The sequence below is a fragment of the Heterodontus francisci genome, chromosome 11 (genome assembly GCF_036365525.1).
Source record: "Heterodontus francisci isolate sHetFra1 chromosome 11, sHetFra1.hap1, whole genome shotgun sequence".
In the NCBI taxonomy this organism is placed as follows: Eukaryota; Metazoa; Chordata; class Chondrichthyes; order Heterodontiformes; family Heterodontidae; genus Heterodontus; species Heterodontus francisci.
In genome coordinates, this window is record NC_090381.1 from 16,561,742 (window position 1) to 16,579,033 (window position 17,292).

The 17,292-nt window shown below is 42.3% G+C and overlaps 1 protein-coding gene across 1 annotated transcript in view; it reads left to right on the forward strand.

The window, feature by feature from the left end:
• LOC137375109 (ephrin type-B receptor 1) overlaps positions 1-17,292 on the forward strand; it is an 826,129-nt gene that overhangs the window by 603,373 nt on the left and 205,464 nt on the right. The window contains exon 6 of the mRNA XM_068041741.1: positions 5,490-5,614. Coding sequence (XP_067897842.1) covers positions 5,490-5,614 — 125 coding nt within the window. The remainder of the gene's footprint in view (positions 1-5,489; positions 5,615-17,292) is intronic.

The window sequence follows — 17,292 nt, forward strand, 5'->3', positions numbered from 1 at the left end:
CATTTGAAAGGCAACACTTACTGACAGTCCAGCACTCTTTCAATATTGGGATGAGAGTGTCAACCTGGATCTTGTGCTTAAATCTCTGCAGTGGGACTTGAACCTATGACTTTCTAATTCAGAGGAAAGGTTGCTACCCACTAATCCATGGCTGACACCTGGAGATCCTTGTCAATAGTGACGGGTTTCAGGGTGTCAGACACCCAATGGCAACCTGGTCCATTAGTAGTGCAGGCTTGGAGATCTGGCAAATTTGTGATAAGCAGACCCGATGGGAGAAAATTCCTACCAGGAATGCAATCTCATAATATCTGCACTTGTACTTTATCCCTGTAAAGGTTTCTTAATTTCTTTACTTGGATCCTAAACAGGTATTCATCTCCCAAACAAATTGGAAATTGCAATAAATATGGGACTGCTGAATGATTCTGAGGTGACCAGTTGTACCAGCTTCCTTCGACCATGGTCCCCAGCCTTGAGGCTGGGAAAAACTGTCCATGCCCAATTCCTGTCACTTATTTCAAGGAGTAACAGAAGGTTAGATATGCAGATTATTCAGTACCAACTGTTACTGGGCTGAATCCATGAACAAGTGCTAACATTTTGATCTACCTTCCAGTTGGGATTTTTTTTGAATATATTATTTTGCCAGACATGGGGGTCACTAACAACTCCAGGATGGGTGCATTTATTGTCCATCTCTAGTTGCCCTGGAGAAGGTGATGGTGAGCTGCCTCCTTGAACCGCTGCAGTCTGCCTGGTGAAGGCTCTCTCACAGTGCTGTTAAGGAGGGAGTTCCAGGATTTTTACCCAGTAACAGTGAAGAAACAGCGATATATTTCCAAGTCAGGGAAGTGTGTGACTTGGAAGGGAATGTGCTGGTGGTGGTTGTTGCGTTTCCTCTTTCATGATGCAAACACACCAATGACAGAGACCAGATTGGTGATTGGAAAGGTGGGTTCTTTTATTGAAGATATAACTGATATACAGCAATACTGGGAATATAGGATACATGTCTTGTTTCTGTAGCTGCTTTCAACAACTGCTTAGAGATCACATGGGCCTGTACATCATATCCTGTCTGGTGATGGACAGCCATTTTAGATACGCCCTTAAAGTTAAAGTAATACCACAATAGTGATGTTCCCATGGGCCTGTTGCCCTTGTTCATCGAAGTGTTCGCGGGTTGAGAAGGTGCTGTTGAAGAAGCCTCGGCAAGTTGCTACAGCGGGTCCTGTAGATGGTACACACTGCTGTCACTGGTCGTGGAAGATTAAGTGGAAGCTAATCTTACAGTGCAGCGGGATTCAATACATGGGAAGGATTAAGAGGTTAAAGAATATTATCACAGCACTTTCCCTTTGAACAGGCACCCTTCTGTGCGTCATGAGAGATCTCGCTTTCCTCAGTGCTCCTTGTGTAATCACAGCTGATTGTAGATAGTCTACCTGTAGTACAAATGCACAGATGGAAATGTCAGGCAATTGGCTTCAGATACTAAGATCGAGGCTTGACAACATGATGATTAGACCCCTGACAGAGCCATTTGTTTCATACACTTGCCGTTCTTTACTTCTCTTGTTCAGCTTGCTCTGTTGGTATTTCATGCTGACAAAATCTAGCCTGACCTTCAGGGCTGCATACGGTGATTAAACACACCTCGCACCTGCTATCATCTTCCAGCAAAATTACTGACATTTAAAGGTAAAAGAAAAAACAAGAGCACCCCTTTGTATTTGCTGAGGCTACTAATCGACCAGATAAAGAATTGAAACTTTAATTGACAATTTCAGAAATAAGTTGTATTGGATCCCACGGGATCCCACAGCAGTGAATATGAGACACAGCCTGATTAATGTGTTTCTGGCAGACAAGCATTCTCATTAAAAAAAAAATGGGAAAATCCCACCATACCAGCAGAGCCTTCATCATGCACTCCCCTCGTGGAAAGGTAAGGGGTAACTGCCAAGCTTCTTTGAGTGAGAGAGCAGAGGTGTCGAGTAAAGTTTCCATTCCGTTAATACGCACAGCATCTGCAGCAGTGGGGTGATTGTTGGTTCCTGTGTTCTTCAAGCCACTTGAGGGTATGGTGGTGCAGTGGTTGTGTTAGTTGACTAGTAATCCAGAGGTCTGGATTAATAATCCAGCAGAATACGAATTCAAAATCCCCCCTCCCTGCAATGGCAGTTTGAGAATTTGAATTCAGTTTTTAAAAGAAACAAGAAATTATTTTTCAAAAGGTACCAGTAAAGGTGGCTATCATTCATACAAACCAAATTAGTTAACACATCTTGCTTATCCTATCTGGCCTTGACGTGACTCCAGTCCTTTATTAATGTAATTTGCTCATAATTGTTCTGTGAAGTGGCCTCGCCCACTTTGTCACATCCCGCAGATGAATTTTTCAAAAAATCTTTCAAACAGGGACAGAAGACCAGCTTGAACAGACAATGCAATACGTGAGTCATCAGGGGTTAGTGTGAGTCCATTCAGTTTGTGAGGTGTGAGATCATAAATGACTGAGGTGTATTCGTACATTTAATATCGGATAATAAGTCAAGTTTAAAAATTCAGATGCAGCCATTTTTGAGTGCGTGGAGAGTGGGCACAGGGTGTGATCTGTGTATGGATGGTGAGGCCAGAGGAGCCCCAGCTATTCGGTCTCAGGCCTCAGGTCCATGTAGTTGGTGAGCTGTGGAGAGAAAGATGTTGGTGAAGAGCCACACTACTGGGTGCATATTGACGAAACTAAGGCTTGTACCGTGCATGGAGTTCTGACCATAAATTTAGGCGGCTGAAAAATCACAGCGCTGTATAAATACAAGTTCTTTTTTTCTTCTATCACCTCCACTTGGGAGAGAAGAGACTAAAAATAACTTGATTTTGGAAACATGAGTGTGGGGCCCACATGAAGCAACAGCTTATGTTGAAATTCGACCATGGTGGATGATGGACCAGCTTCCCAGTGTGTGAGAGCCCAGAGATTTCAATGGGGGCTATTCTAACCTGCATGTAAAATGCAAAAAGCAAGCATAGGAACAGCAAAAGACCATTCAGCCCCTCAAGCCCATTCTGTCAGTCATGAGATCATAGCTGATCTGTATCTCCACCCTATTTACCCATCTTTAAACCATATCCTTTGATACTTAACTATCGATTCCAGTGTTCAAAATTTCAGTTGTCCCCAGCATTCAAAGCCTTTTGGGGGAGAGAGTTCAAGATTTTCATTTGCTTTTGTGTGAAAAAGTGCTTCCTGATTTCAGTCCTGAATGGCTTAGCTCTAATTTCAAACACGGACTGGGCCCAAATACTGACTGCATGTGTAAAGTATGGTGTTTATCTGTTAGGGACACTGCTCCATTGGCAGGAGAAGCAGGATGTGGAACATCAATGTGGTATTCTGTACAAACCTTTTGGATTCATACAACAACAACTTGCATTTATTTAGCACAATGCATGTGTGTATGCACTAAAACACCCCAAGGCTGTTCTCAGGAGTGTGATAAGACAACGAGCCACGTGAACAGATATTATAACAGGTGACCAAAGGCTGGTCAAAGAGATAGGAGGTGAAAAAGGAAGAGAGGCAAAGAGCTTTTGGGAGGGAATTCCAGAGCTTAGGTTCTCGGCAGCTAAAGGCACAGCTGCTAGTGCTGAAGCAACAAAAATTGGGGATAGGCAAGAGGGCAGAATTGGACGGACGCAAAGATATGCAGAATATAGGCAGGAGCAACAACAGCTTTTGATCGTTGTTGGCGTAAATAAGAAGGGTTCATAGTGCTGGCATCCCTTGCAGTTCCTGAATTTGGAGCAGTAAGCCCATCCCTCTGGATGGTAGACTCGTACATGATACTTATATTTGTTGCTGGAAAAAATCCAGTGGAGACAAGCATTTGCATAAATTCAGTCCGCATAATATTAGCTCTTTAAATTCTTATTATTATTTTGACTAGACCAGAATGTGCATGTAGTCACAACATATCTTGCAAAATCTGACACCAGCACAAACATTGCAAGCTGAGAAAAATTAACAAATTTGAATGCCTGTGTTTCATATATGTCTAAGAGGGAAAAGGAAGCTAGGGAATTCTGACGAGATGGAGGCAAAAAGCAAAATAAATAAAAAAAAAATTGATAAATGCTGGAAATCTGAAACAAAACCAGAAAAAGCTGGAGACACTCAGCAGGTCAGACAGCATCTTTGAAGAGAAAGCAGATGGGTCAATGTTTCGAGTGCAGCAGAACTGGAATGTAAGAGATGGGAATGCATATTCATATGATCAGACAAATGAGCAAGGAGAGCACATGTTAAAAAATGCAAACAGACAAAGAGAGGAAACCCTCAGTGGAATGGTGCCATCGAGCACCTCAATCATGTAATAAGCAGAATGTATGGCTTGACTTGAGATGACCTGTGTCATCATTGCACCAAGGTCACCTCCCTGTGTTTGTTTGCCTGTGTTGTATGAGTACGCTTCTCCACCCCCATGTTTCTGATCCTATTAATATGCCTGTACGTCTCTCATTTTCAGGTCTGATGAAAGGTCCACACCCGAAATGTTGACTGACTCTTTCTCCACAGATACTAACTGACCTGATATGTGTTTCCAGCTTTTTGTTTCTTTGCATCAAGGTGGAGGTAAATTTTCCAGGGGAGCATAGAGATTTGCATAGTGAAAACACATATCAGGATCCCATTAACATTAATGGTGGAAAACTGCACAGGTCATCAATTCCCCATCTGTACTCCTGTTATGTGGCGCTCACAACCAGGAGTCCTGACTCAGAAAAATACCCCATAGGTTCCAAGAAAAAATAGACTCGAAATAGCATGATGTTTAAGTATATCTAGAATTCTGATTCATATCAGAGAGTGTTTCAGTTATAGCTTTGTTGTTTGGAATTTTGTAGTTGGTAGTGAATTGGACTGAATTGGTTATCCAATCTGGGAAAACTATTTTTTTGAGTTGACCAATTCAACTCATCTGTACAGAAATCCATTCGGAACTCTCTTTAAAAAAACAATCTAAATCAATTTGGTCTTGGTCTAAATGGAGTTCCCAGTGGGGGTGCTTCACTTTTCTGTAGAGGTACAAATTGGACCACACGTATCAGCCACTGTTTGTGTGAATTGAACTGCAAGCGATAAAAAAATTACTCTCTCATTCACCTTCTCTCAACACTAAGTAATGTTTCAGACACATTTCCATCTGGCCAACATGAATTGCTTTTGATCGTCTGACCATCATGTTGCTTCTGGACCATTCTGCAGATTTGAAACTGAAGCTTTCCTAGCACCAAATCACATTGTAAGCAGGAGATTTGTTCACCCTTATATCTTCAAGAAGCTGCAATTGCTGAAGCCCAGAATTTCAATTATTTTTGAAACAAGAGCCGAGAAGGAGATGGGTTGGGCTTAAAAATGTTATTTCTCTTTGAAAGAAAGCACAAGCTTTTGTTTTGATTCTTTTCACTTCTGTCTCTTGCAGCTCCCTCTACAGTTCCCATTATGCATCAGGTGAGCTCCACAATGACCAGCATCACACTGTCCTGGCCACAGCCCGATCAACCAAATGGGATCATCCTCGACTACGAGCTGCGATATTATGAAAAGGTACAGAGATTGTTATATAACCTGTGCATCATATTGTAAATGGCACCATCCTTTGTACCTGCAGTTTATTGATTTGAATACTTGCTAAAGTCCATTAAAAAGCCAAAGCAATTTTTGACTAAATGGACAGAAATATTGAACCACGTTTGTAGCAACATGTGCAAAAGTAAAGAAGTAATGTCAAACTTGTAGAAAATATTGGTTAGGTCACAGTTTGAATACTGTGTGTAGTTTTGGGCATGTCATTAGAGACAGGACATTAAAGCCAGAGAGAGCTTTCAGTGCAGGATGATGCCAGGAATGGAAAACTCTCGTTATGAGGAGAGACTTGAGATACTGAGGCTATTTGCACTGGAACTGAGAAGGTGAAGAGGAGATTTAATTGAGCTTTTTAAAATGGTGAGGAGTTTTGATAGGATGAATAGGGAAAGACTCTTTAGGGAAAGACTGCCACAGAATGTAGCATCTACAAGATAAATGATGCACCAACTCGATTGGGGAGTCAGTGATGAGGGACCAACAAGTTAAAATGGTCATCAAGAGAGTGGGAACAGAGTTGGAGCATGAAATACTTTACCAGATGGAGTGGATGAAGCAAAGACCATTGCATCTTTTAAGGGAAAACTGGATAAATATTTGTAGCTGTGGAAGATACAAGAGCCAATCAGAGGTTGGATATTTTATGGCGAGTGACTCACTTCCTGACTCCCCAAAGCCTGTCCACCATCTACAAGGCACACGTCTGGAGTGTGATGGAATACTCTCCACTTGCCTGAATTGGTGCAGCTGCAACAACATTCGATAAACTTGATACCATCTGGGACAAAGCAGCCCACTTGATTGGCAGCCCACCCAGCACCATTCCCTCCCTCCACCCGGCACAACGTGGCCACAGTTTGTAGCATCTACAGGATATATGATGCACCAACTCGATGAGACTTCTATGGCAGCGGCTCTCAAACTTGCAACCACCTCTATCTAAAAAAAAAGGGTAGCAAGTGCATGGAATCAACCCAATCTCCAAATTCCCCTCCAAGTCATGCACCATCCTGACTTGGGAATGTATCACCATTCCTTCATCGTTACTGGGTCAAAATCCTGGAACTCTCTACCTAACAGCACTGTGGGTGCATGTACACCACATGGACTACAGTGGATTAAGAAGAAGGTCCAACACCACCTTCTCATGGCCAACTAGGGATGTCCATATACCAAGAATTAATTTAAAAGAAAAGGGCCATGGGGAGAAAGAGGGCATTGTGATTAATTTTGGATTACTGTAACAAAGAGCCAAGATAGACACTGTCGAATGGCCTCCTTCTGTGCTCTAAACCTCTATGATTTTACCAAATTCAATCTTGTAGTTGCAATTTAAGATGATAATTTGGGGAACAAATACAGTTTGTTGATTCAATTTAAATAAATTATTTAATCTAATTTGGGTCGGACTAAAAAATGCTAAGGGCAATTGATCTGTGAGTCACCATGCAGCAAGAGTTATTGAACAAGTGGAATAGAGAAGCATGCTTCTCAGTGCTGGAAGAACAGCTCCAAGGTAGTGACCATGATCTGAAACAATAGTAATTGTCACTTGGAAAACACAGGTTTACGAATGACAATCAACATGAATTTGTTAAGAGCAAATCATGTCTGACAAACTTGATTGAGTTCTTCGGTGAGATAATGGAGAAGGTTGATAAGTGTATTGTAGTTGATGTATTTATCTTTCAAAAGGTGTCTGATGAAGTGTCACATAATGTGAAGCGCAATACCTTTCTGCTATTTTGTACCCACTATCAGCATCCATCTCTCTCAAGAAGACATGTAGAATGGGTCCAACGCAGAGTAAAGCTATCTCTTTGTCAATGTGCCTTAATTTTAACCGAAATAGTTGCTACATCAATTGCTTTTGCTTTTCAACAGCAGCCGTGCTTGTGGCTGCCCTGAGAGAAACTGATACTTTGTGCCACATTTTAATCATCGAAACTAGGTTGAGAGTGCCCTAAAGTCATTTCACAGTTGACAGAGATGAGATAGGAGTCTTAAAACTAATCAGTCCAGGCTGGATTGGAGTCTAGGGCACAGTAGTATGCTAATCTGCGTCATTCGGAGCCTAGCACTGAATACTTTCAACTTCTGAATAATTTGATAACTACATTGCCACAGATAGATGGAAAATGTTTTCAAAACACAGTCTTTCTCTGCTAATTTGCATCAGTCAGTGAATAATCTCAATGATGTGGCTGTGTCCATCAGCTTGTTATAGGAATAACCACCAACTAGTTATGGAAACAAGTCAACCGCTGGTGATTGGATCAGACCTTTAGTTCGCTGTAAGACTCGGCTGTCAAGTCGGCTTCTTTTCAACTCCTTTTTTTAATACTTGATTTTTTTTTACAGCTGCTCCTGCCACATGACCAAATGAATTCAATTAGTTCATACAAGAGGCAACTAATCTTCTACAGCAGTTTTATTGCATGGGTAGAAAAACAGTCCTCTTTCAAGAATTTCAAGCTCAAGACTCAGGATATCTCAGATGAATACGTGGCTGGAGAAATGGTCTAGGGGGGAGGGATTCAGATTCCTGGGACATTGGGACCGGTTCTGGGGAAGGTGGGACCAGTACAAGCTGGACGGGTTGCATCTGGGCAGGACTGGGACCAATTTCCTCAGGGGGTTGGGGGGGTGGTGGTGTTTGCTAGTTCTGTTGGTGAGGGTTTAAATAAGAATGGCAGGGGGATGGGAATCTGAGCAGGGAGACAGAGGAGGGGGAAACAAGAATAGAAATGAAAGACAGAAAGGTAAGAAGCAAAAGTGGAAGGCAGAAAAAACAAGGTCGAGAAACAAATGGGGCCACAGTGCAAAATAAAGCTAAGATGATTAACAATGTTAAAAAGACAAGTCTAAAGGCATTGTGTCTTAGTACACGGAGCATTCGCAATAAGGTAGATGAATCAACAGCGCAAATAGATATAAACGGTTATGATATAGTTGTGATTACAGAGACATGGCTGCAGGGTGACCAAGGATGGGAACTGAACATCCAGAGGTATTCAATATTTAGGACGACAGGCAAAAAGGGAAAGGAGGTGGGGTAGCGTTGTTAGTAAAAGAGGAAATCAATGCAATAGTGAGGAAGGATATTGGCTCAGAAAATCATGATGTGAAATCTGTATGGGCGGAGCTAAGAAACGCCAAGGGGCAGAAAATGTTGGTGGGGGTTGTCTATAGGCCCCCAAACAATAGTGGAGATGTAAGGGATGACATTAAACAGGAAATTAGAGAGACGCGTGCAATAAGGGTACAACTGTAATCATGGGTGACTTTAATCTACATATAGAATGGTCAAACCAAATTAGCAATAATACTGTGGAGGAGGATTTCCTGGAGTGTGTACGTGACGGTTTTTTAGACCAGTACGTTGAGGAACCAACTGGACAATAGGCGATCCAAGACTGGGTATTGTGCAATGAGAAAGGATTAACTAACAATCTTGTTGTGTGGGGTCCCTTGGGGAGGAGTGACCTTAATATGATAGAATTCTTCATTAAGATGGAGAGTGAAGTAGTTGAATCCGAAACTAAATAAAGGAAACTACGAAGGTTTGAGGCGCGAGTTGGCTATGGTAGATTGGGGAATTTTACTAAAAGGGTTGACAGTGGATAGGCAATGGATAATATTTAAAGAACGTGTGCGTGAATTCCAGCAATTATCCATTCCTGTCTGCTGCAAAAATAAAACTGGAAAAGTGGCTCAACCGTGGCTTACAAAAGAAATTAGGGAGAGTTTTACATCCAAAGAGGAGGCATAGAAAATTGCCAGAAAAAGCAGCAAGTCTGAGGATTGGGAGCAGTTTCGAATTCAGCAAAGGAGGACATAGAGGTTGATTAAGTGGGGGAAAATAGAGTATGAGAGTAAACTTGCAGGGAACATAAAAACTGACTGTAAAAGCATCTATAAATATGTGAAGAGAAAAAGATTAGTGAAGAGAAAAAGTTTAGTGAAGACAAATGTAGGTCCCTTACAGTCAGAAACGGGGGAAATTATAATGAGGAACAAAGAAATGGCAGAACAATTAAACACGTACTTTGGTTCTGTCTTCACAAAGGAGGACACAAATAACCTCCCAGAAATGTGAGGGAACCAAGGGTCTAATGAGACGGAGGAACTGAAGGAAATCAGTATTAGTAAAAAAAAAATAGTGCTAGGGAAATTAATTGGGTTAAAGGCTGACAGATCCCCAGAGCCTGATAATCTACATCCCAGAGTACTGAAGGAAGTGGCCCTGGAAATAGTGGATGCATTGGCGGTCATCTTCCAAAATTCTATAGACTCTGGAGCAGTTCCTACAGATTGGAGGGCAGCAAATGTAATCCCACATCAGTAGTGGGGAAAATGCTAGAGTCGATTACAAAGGATGTTATAGCAGAACACCTGGAAAGCATAAATGGGATTGGACAAAGTCAGCATGAGTTTACAAAAGGGAAATCATGCTTAACAAATCTATTGGAGTTTTTTGAGGATGTAATTAGTAGAATAGATAAGGGAGACCAGTGGATGTGGTGTATTTGGATTTTCAGAAGGCTTTTGAGAAGAGGTTAGTGTGCAAAATTAAAGCACATGGGATTGGGGGTAATACACTGGCACGGATTGAGAATTGGTTGACAGACAGGAAACAGAGAGTAGGAATAAACGGGTCTTTTTCCGGGTGGCAGGCAGTGACTAGCGGGGTACTGCAGAGATCAGTGTTTGGACCCCAGCTATTCACAATATATACTAATGACTTGGGCGAGGGAACTAAATGTATCATTTCCAAGTTTGCAGGTGACATAAAGCTGGGGAGTTGGGGTGGGGGGGGAAATGTGAGCTGTGAGGAGGATGCAAAGAGGCTGCAATGTGATTTGGACTAGTTGGGTGAGTGGGCAAATGCATGGCAGATGCAGTATAATGTGGATAAATGTGAGGTTATCCACTTTGGTTGTAAAAACAGAAAGGCAGATTATTATCTGAATGGTGATAGATTGGGAAAGGGGGAGGTGCAACGAGACCTGGGTGTCCTTGTACACCAGTCACTGAAGGTAAGAATTCAGGTGCAGCGAGCAGTTAGGAAGGCGAATGGTGTGTTGGCCTTCAATGCAAGAGGATTCGAGTACAGGAGCAAGGATGTCTTACTGCAGTATTGTGTGCGGTTTTGGTCTCCTTATCTGAGGAGGGATGTTCTTGCCATGGAGGGAGTGCAAAGATGATTTACTAGGCTGATTCTTGGGACAGCAAGATTGACGTATGAGGAGAGATTTGGTCGACTAGGCTTATATTCGCTAGAGTTTAGAAGAATGAGAGGGGACTCTCATAGAACCCTATAAAATTCTAACAGGACTAGGCAGGCTAGATGCAGGGAAGATGTTAACAATGGCTGGGGAGTCCAGAACCAGGGGTCACAGTCTCAGGATACAGGGTATGTTGTTTAGAACCGAGATGAGGAGAAACTTATTCACTCAGAGGGTGGTGAACCTGTGGAATTCACTACCGCAGAAGGCAGTGGAGGCCAAATCATTAAATATATTCAAGAAAATAAATATATTTCTTAATGCCAAAGGGATCAAGGGATATAGGGAGAAAACAGGAACAGGGTACTGAATTAGACATTCAGCCATGATTTTTTTGAATGGCGGAGCAGGCCCGAGGGCCGAATGGCCTACTCCTACTCCTATTTTCTATATTTCTAGGACTTGCTGTCATCTCCTCAGAAAGCTCTTTATGTTTCTCACAGCTGTGCCCCTAGGTTTTGAAAATCAGTGCTTTTGCCTTTTATAGATTAGTGTGGCAGGAGATTCCAGCAGTTTGGCCTTCTCAAGCAAATATGGTAAACTCTAAAGTGACTAACTTAAAAAAAAAATCTATTGAATCTTGTGCTCATTGAGATGCTAGAGATTCATGCTGGACAAGGGATCTATTTCCCATTTCACAGACTCAATTTCAGCATCAAGCAGGTTGGGGAATAAAGCTTGCCTTCTTCCCCTCTTGGCACTGTATGGCACCAGTGCACTTAAAATAATATAAATGAAGTTCCAGGCATATTTCTCTTTGCATGGATGCGCCATACTGCTGTAAATGCACCCACCGGAAACTACATTGTCCTGAAAATACCTTCTAAGTGAAATATTGACTTTTTTAGACTAGAATCCAAGTTTGCATCCAATGAGAATCCCTTTAACAGAAGTATTGATTTGATGATATCCAGAATGTTTTTCTTTTCCATTTGAATGCACTGTTTTCTTTTAAATTTTACCATCAAAAATACCCGACTGCTTCTTTTGATGTCTCACAGACAAGGGAAGTAATTGTACTCCCTGCAGAGTGAACATAATGACTTAAAATGTTGGTTATTGAGGAATTGCAGCCACTATCAATACGCTGGTAATTTGCTATTGCATTTTCATTCTATACTTCTCAAGGGTAGTTATCTTTCAATGGCAATGACAAGGTTTTCACTTGAAAGCTCCGTGTATTTTTCTCTTCAAGAGCTAACTTGGACTCGTAGAATATTCCAGTACTGCAACAGGCTGTTCCTATCTTCTATGTTCAGCCCATCGCGTCTGTGCCTGTGTCATTCTCTGCATCAGCCCTGGGTTGTTTTTCGGAGTGGAGGAAGGTGTACATTGGGGTTCCCTGGGGTTAGGACAAGGACCACTGCTTTTCTTGATATATATTAATGGCCTAGTCTGGTGTACAGGGTATAATTTCAAAATTTGCAGATAAAACAAAACTTGAAAGTATTGTTAACCGTGAGGAGGATAGTGATAGATTTCAAAAGGACGTAGGCATGCTGGTGGAATGACAGACATGTGGCAAATAAAATTTAATGCAGAGAAGTGTGAAGTGATTCATTTTGGTAGGAACAACGAGGAGAGACAATATAAAATAAAGGGTCCAATTCTAAAGAGGGGTGCAGGAACAGAAAAAGCTGGGGGCTTATGTACACAAATCATTGAAGGTGGCAGGGCAGGTTGAGAATGTGGCATCATGGGCTTTCTCATAGAGACAGAGAGTACAAAAGCAAGGAAGCTATGATGAACCTTTATAAAACACTGGTTTGACCTCAACTGGAGTTTTGTGTCCAGTTCTGGACACTGCACTTTGGGAAGTATAGGAAGGCTTTAGAGAGCATGCAGAAAATATTTACAAAACTGTTTCCAGGGATGAGGGACTTCAGTTAGAAGGATAGATTAGAGAAACTGGTGTTGTTCATCTTAGAGTAGAGAAGGTTGAGAGGAGGCTTGATGCAGGTATTCAAAATCATGAGGGGTCTAGACAGCATATAGATATAAATGGTTCCCATTGGTGGATGGGTTGCCAACCAGAGGCTTATGGAATAGGAAAGTCAGTGACAGCTTGGATAAAATATTGGCTTATGGACAGAAAACAGCAAGACATGATAAATGGTTGTTTTTCAGATTGGAGCATGGTAGACAATGGTATTCTCCAAGGGTCAGTGCTAGGACCACTGTTTTTTTCATATATATAAATGGCCTGCATATTGCAATTTCTAAATTTGCCGATGATACCAAACTTGGAGCTGTGGGACACAGTGAGGATGATACCAATCGAGTGCAATGGGACATAGATAGGCTGGCAGAATGGGCAGATAAGTGGCAGATGGAATTTAATACAAAGAAGCATGAGGTGATGCATTTTTGCAGAAGGGAGAGGGAGAGGTAATATAGACTAAATGGCACAGTTCTAAAGAATGTGCAGAGACAGAGGGGTCTGGGGGTTCATGTGCATCAATCTTTGAAGGTGGCAGAACATATTGAGAGAGTAGTTCACAAAGCATATGGGACCTTGGTCTTCATAAGTTCAAAAGCAGGGAAGCTATATTGAAACTGTATAAAGCTCTGGTTAGGCCATAACTAGAGTATTGTATTCAGTTCTGGTCACTGCATTTTAGGAAGGATGTGAGGGTCCTGGAGAGGTGCAGAGGAGATTTAGCAGAAAGGTTCCAGGGATGAGGGATTTTAGCGACAAAGGTTAGTTTGGAGAAGCTGGGGTTCTCCAAGTGTGAAGTGGTGGGAAGAACATGGACAGACAATATAAATTAAAGGATACAATTCTAAAGGGGGTGCAGAAGCAGAGGGACCTGGGTGCCAAGCCGGATCGGGAGTCCCGCATCGTGTGTTGCCTGCCCGGTGCCAGGGTGCAGGACATCTCTGACCGGCTTGAAAGGATATTGGAGCGGGAGGGGGAGGATCCAGTTGTTGTGGTCCACGTTGGGACTAACAACATAGGCAAGGCGAGGATGGAAGACCTGTTTGGGGATTATAAAGGACTAGGAACGAAATTAAGGAACAGGTCCTCGAGGGTCATAATCTCCGGATTACTGCCCGAGCCACGTGCAAATTGGCTTAGGGATAAGAAAATTAGGGAAGTAAACACGTGGCTAAGGGAGTGGTGTGGGAAAGAGGGGTTCCATTTCATGGGGCATTGGCATTAGTTTTGGAACCGGTGGGATCTGTACCGATGGGACGGTCTCCACCTGAACCGATCTGGAACCAGTGTTCTGGCGAAAAGGATAAATAGGGTGGTCTGTAGGACTTTAAACTAGTGAGTCGGGGAGAAGGGAAAGGGAAAACGATAGGGAGTATGATGATAAATAAAAAGGTAAGCAGCAGGTTAACATGTGTGCAGGAGGGTTTAAGTTCAAGGCAGACTATGAAAGAAGCAGAAAGGAAGGATAACTCAGGAGTTATTATTAGAGATGTTGGAAATCATGAGGGTAAGAAAGCTAGCATAAAGGCACTTTACCTGAATGCTCGTAGCATTCGTAACAAGGTTGATGAGTTAACGGCACAAATCATCGAGAATAAATATGATTTGGTAGCCATTACGGAGACATGGTTACAGGTTGGTCACGACTGGGAGTTAAATATCCAGGGGTACCAGACTATTCGGAAGGACAGACAGGAAGGTAAGGGAGGTGGTGGAGCTCTGATATTCAAGGACGACATCAGGGCGGTGCTGAGAGATGATATAGGTTCTATGGAGAATGAGGTTGAATCCATTTGGGTGGAAATTAGAAACTCTAAGAAGAAAAAGTCACTGATAGGCTTAGTCTATAGGCCACCAAATAATAACATCACATTGGGGCGGGCAATAAACAAAGAAATAACTAATGCCTGTAAAAATGGTACGGCAATTATCATGGGGGATTTTAATCTACATGTCGATTGGTCGAACCAGCTCAGTCAGGGTAGCCTTGAGGAGGAGTCCGTTGAGTGTATCCGTGATAGTTTTCTTGAACAGTATGTAATGGAACCGACGAGGGAGCAAGCTATCCTAGATCTAGTCCTGTGTAATGAGACAGGAATAAATAATGACCTCATAGTTAGGGATCCTCTTGGAAGGAGTGATCACAGTATGGTTGAATTTAGAATACAGATGGAGAGTGTGAAGATAAAATCCAATACCAGGGTCCTGCGCTTGAACAAGGGGGACTACAATAGAATGAGGGAGGACTTGGCTAAAGTAGACTGGAAACAAAGATTTTATGGTGGGACAGTTGACGAGCAGTGGAGGACTTTCAAAGCAATTTTTCAAAGTGCTCAGCAAAAGTATATTCCAGTGAAAAGGAAGGACTGGAAGAAAAGGGGTAATCTGCCATGGGTGTCTAAGGAAATAAGGGAGGCTATCAAATTGAAAGAGAAGGCATACAAAGTGGCCAAAAACAGCATGAAACTAGAAGATTGGGAAAACTTTAAAGGTCAACAGAAAGCCACAAAAAGAGATATAAAGAAAAGTAAGATAGAACATGAGAAAAAAACTAGCACAGAATATAAAGACAGATAGCAAAAGTTTCTATAAATATATAAAACGAAAAAGAGTGGCTAAAGTAAACGTCGGTGCTTTAGAGGATGAGAAGGGGAATTTAGTTATGGGATATGATGAAATGGCCGAGGCATTGAACAGGTATTTTGTATCGGTCTTCACAGTGGAGGACACTAATAACATGCCAGTAATTGACAAAGAGGCGAATATAGGTGAGGACCTGGAAACAATCATTATTACGGAAGAGGTAGTGTTGGGCAAGCTAATGGAGCTAAGGATTGATAAGTCTCCTGGCCCTGATGGAATGCATCCCAGGGTACTAAAAGAGATGGCGGGAGAAATAGCAGGTGCACTGGCGATAATTTTCCAAAATTCACTGGACTCTGGGGTAGTCCCAGCAGATTGGAAAACAGCAGATGTGACACCACTGTTTAACAAGGGAGGTAGACAAAAGATGGGGAATTATAGACCGGTTAGCTTAACCTCTGTAGTGGGGAAGATGCTTGAGTCTATTATCAAGGAAGAAATAGCAGGGCATCTTGATAGAAATTGTCCCGTTGGGCAGACGCAGCATGGGTTCATGAAGGGCAGGTCATGCTTGACAAATCTTTTGGAATTCTATGAAGACATTATGAGCAAGGTGGACAATGGGGACCCAGTGGATGTGGTGTACCTTGATTTCCAAAAGGCCTTCTACAAGGTGCCGCACAAGAGGCTGCTGCATAAGATAAGGATGCATGGCGTTGGGGGTAAAGTATTAGCATGGATAGAGGATTGGTTGACTAACAGGAAGCAGAGAGTGGGGATAAATGAGTGCTATTCTGACTGGCAATCAGTCACTAGTGGTGTGCCTCAGGGATCGGTGTTGGGACTGCAATTATTTACAATTTATATAGATGATTTGGAGTTGGGGACCACGTGTAGGGTGTCAAAGTTTGCAGATGACACTAAGATGAGTGGCAGAGCAAAGTGTGCAGATGACTGTGAAACTTTGCAGAGGAACATAGATACATTGAGTGAGTGGGCAAAAGTCTGGCAGATGGAATACAATGTTAATAAATGTGAAGTCATTCATTTCGGTAGGAGTAACAGTAAAAAGGATTATTACTTGAATGGTAAAAAGTTGCAGCATGCTGCTATGCAGAGGGACCTGGGTGTCCTTGTGCATGAATCGCAGAAGGCTGGTCTGCAGGTACAGCAAGTAATTAGGAAGGCAAATGGAATTTTGTCCTTCATTGCTAAAGGGATTGAGTTTAAAAGCAGAGAGGTTATGTTGCAGCTGTATAAGGTACTGGTGGGGCCGCACCTGGAGTACTGTGTGCAGTTTTGGGCTCCTTACTTGAGAAAGGATGTACTGGCACTGGAGAGGGTGCAGAGGAGGTTCACCACGTTGATTCCGGAGTTGAGGGGGTTGGCTTATGAGGAGAGACTGAGTAGATTGGGATTATATTCATTGGAATTCAGAAGAATGAGGGGGGATCTTATAGAAACATAAAAAAATTATGAAGGGAATAGATAAGATACAAGTAGAGAGGATGTTTCCACTGGCAGGAGAAGCTAGGACAAGAGGGCATAGCCTCAAGATTAGAGGGAGCAGATTTAGGACTGAATTGAGAAGAAACTTCTTCACCCAGAGGGTTGTTAATTTATGGAATTCCTTGCCCAGTGAAGTAGTTGACGCTACTTCAGTAAACGTTTTTAAAGCTAAGGTAGATATCATTTTGAACAATAAAAGAATTAAGGGATACGGTGGGAGAGCGGGTAAGTGGATCACGAAAAGTTCAGCCATGATCTTATTGAATGGCGGAGCAGGCCCGAGGGGCCAGACGGCCTACTCCTGCTCTTAGTTCTTATGT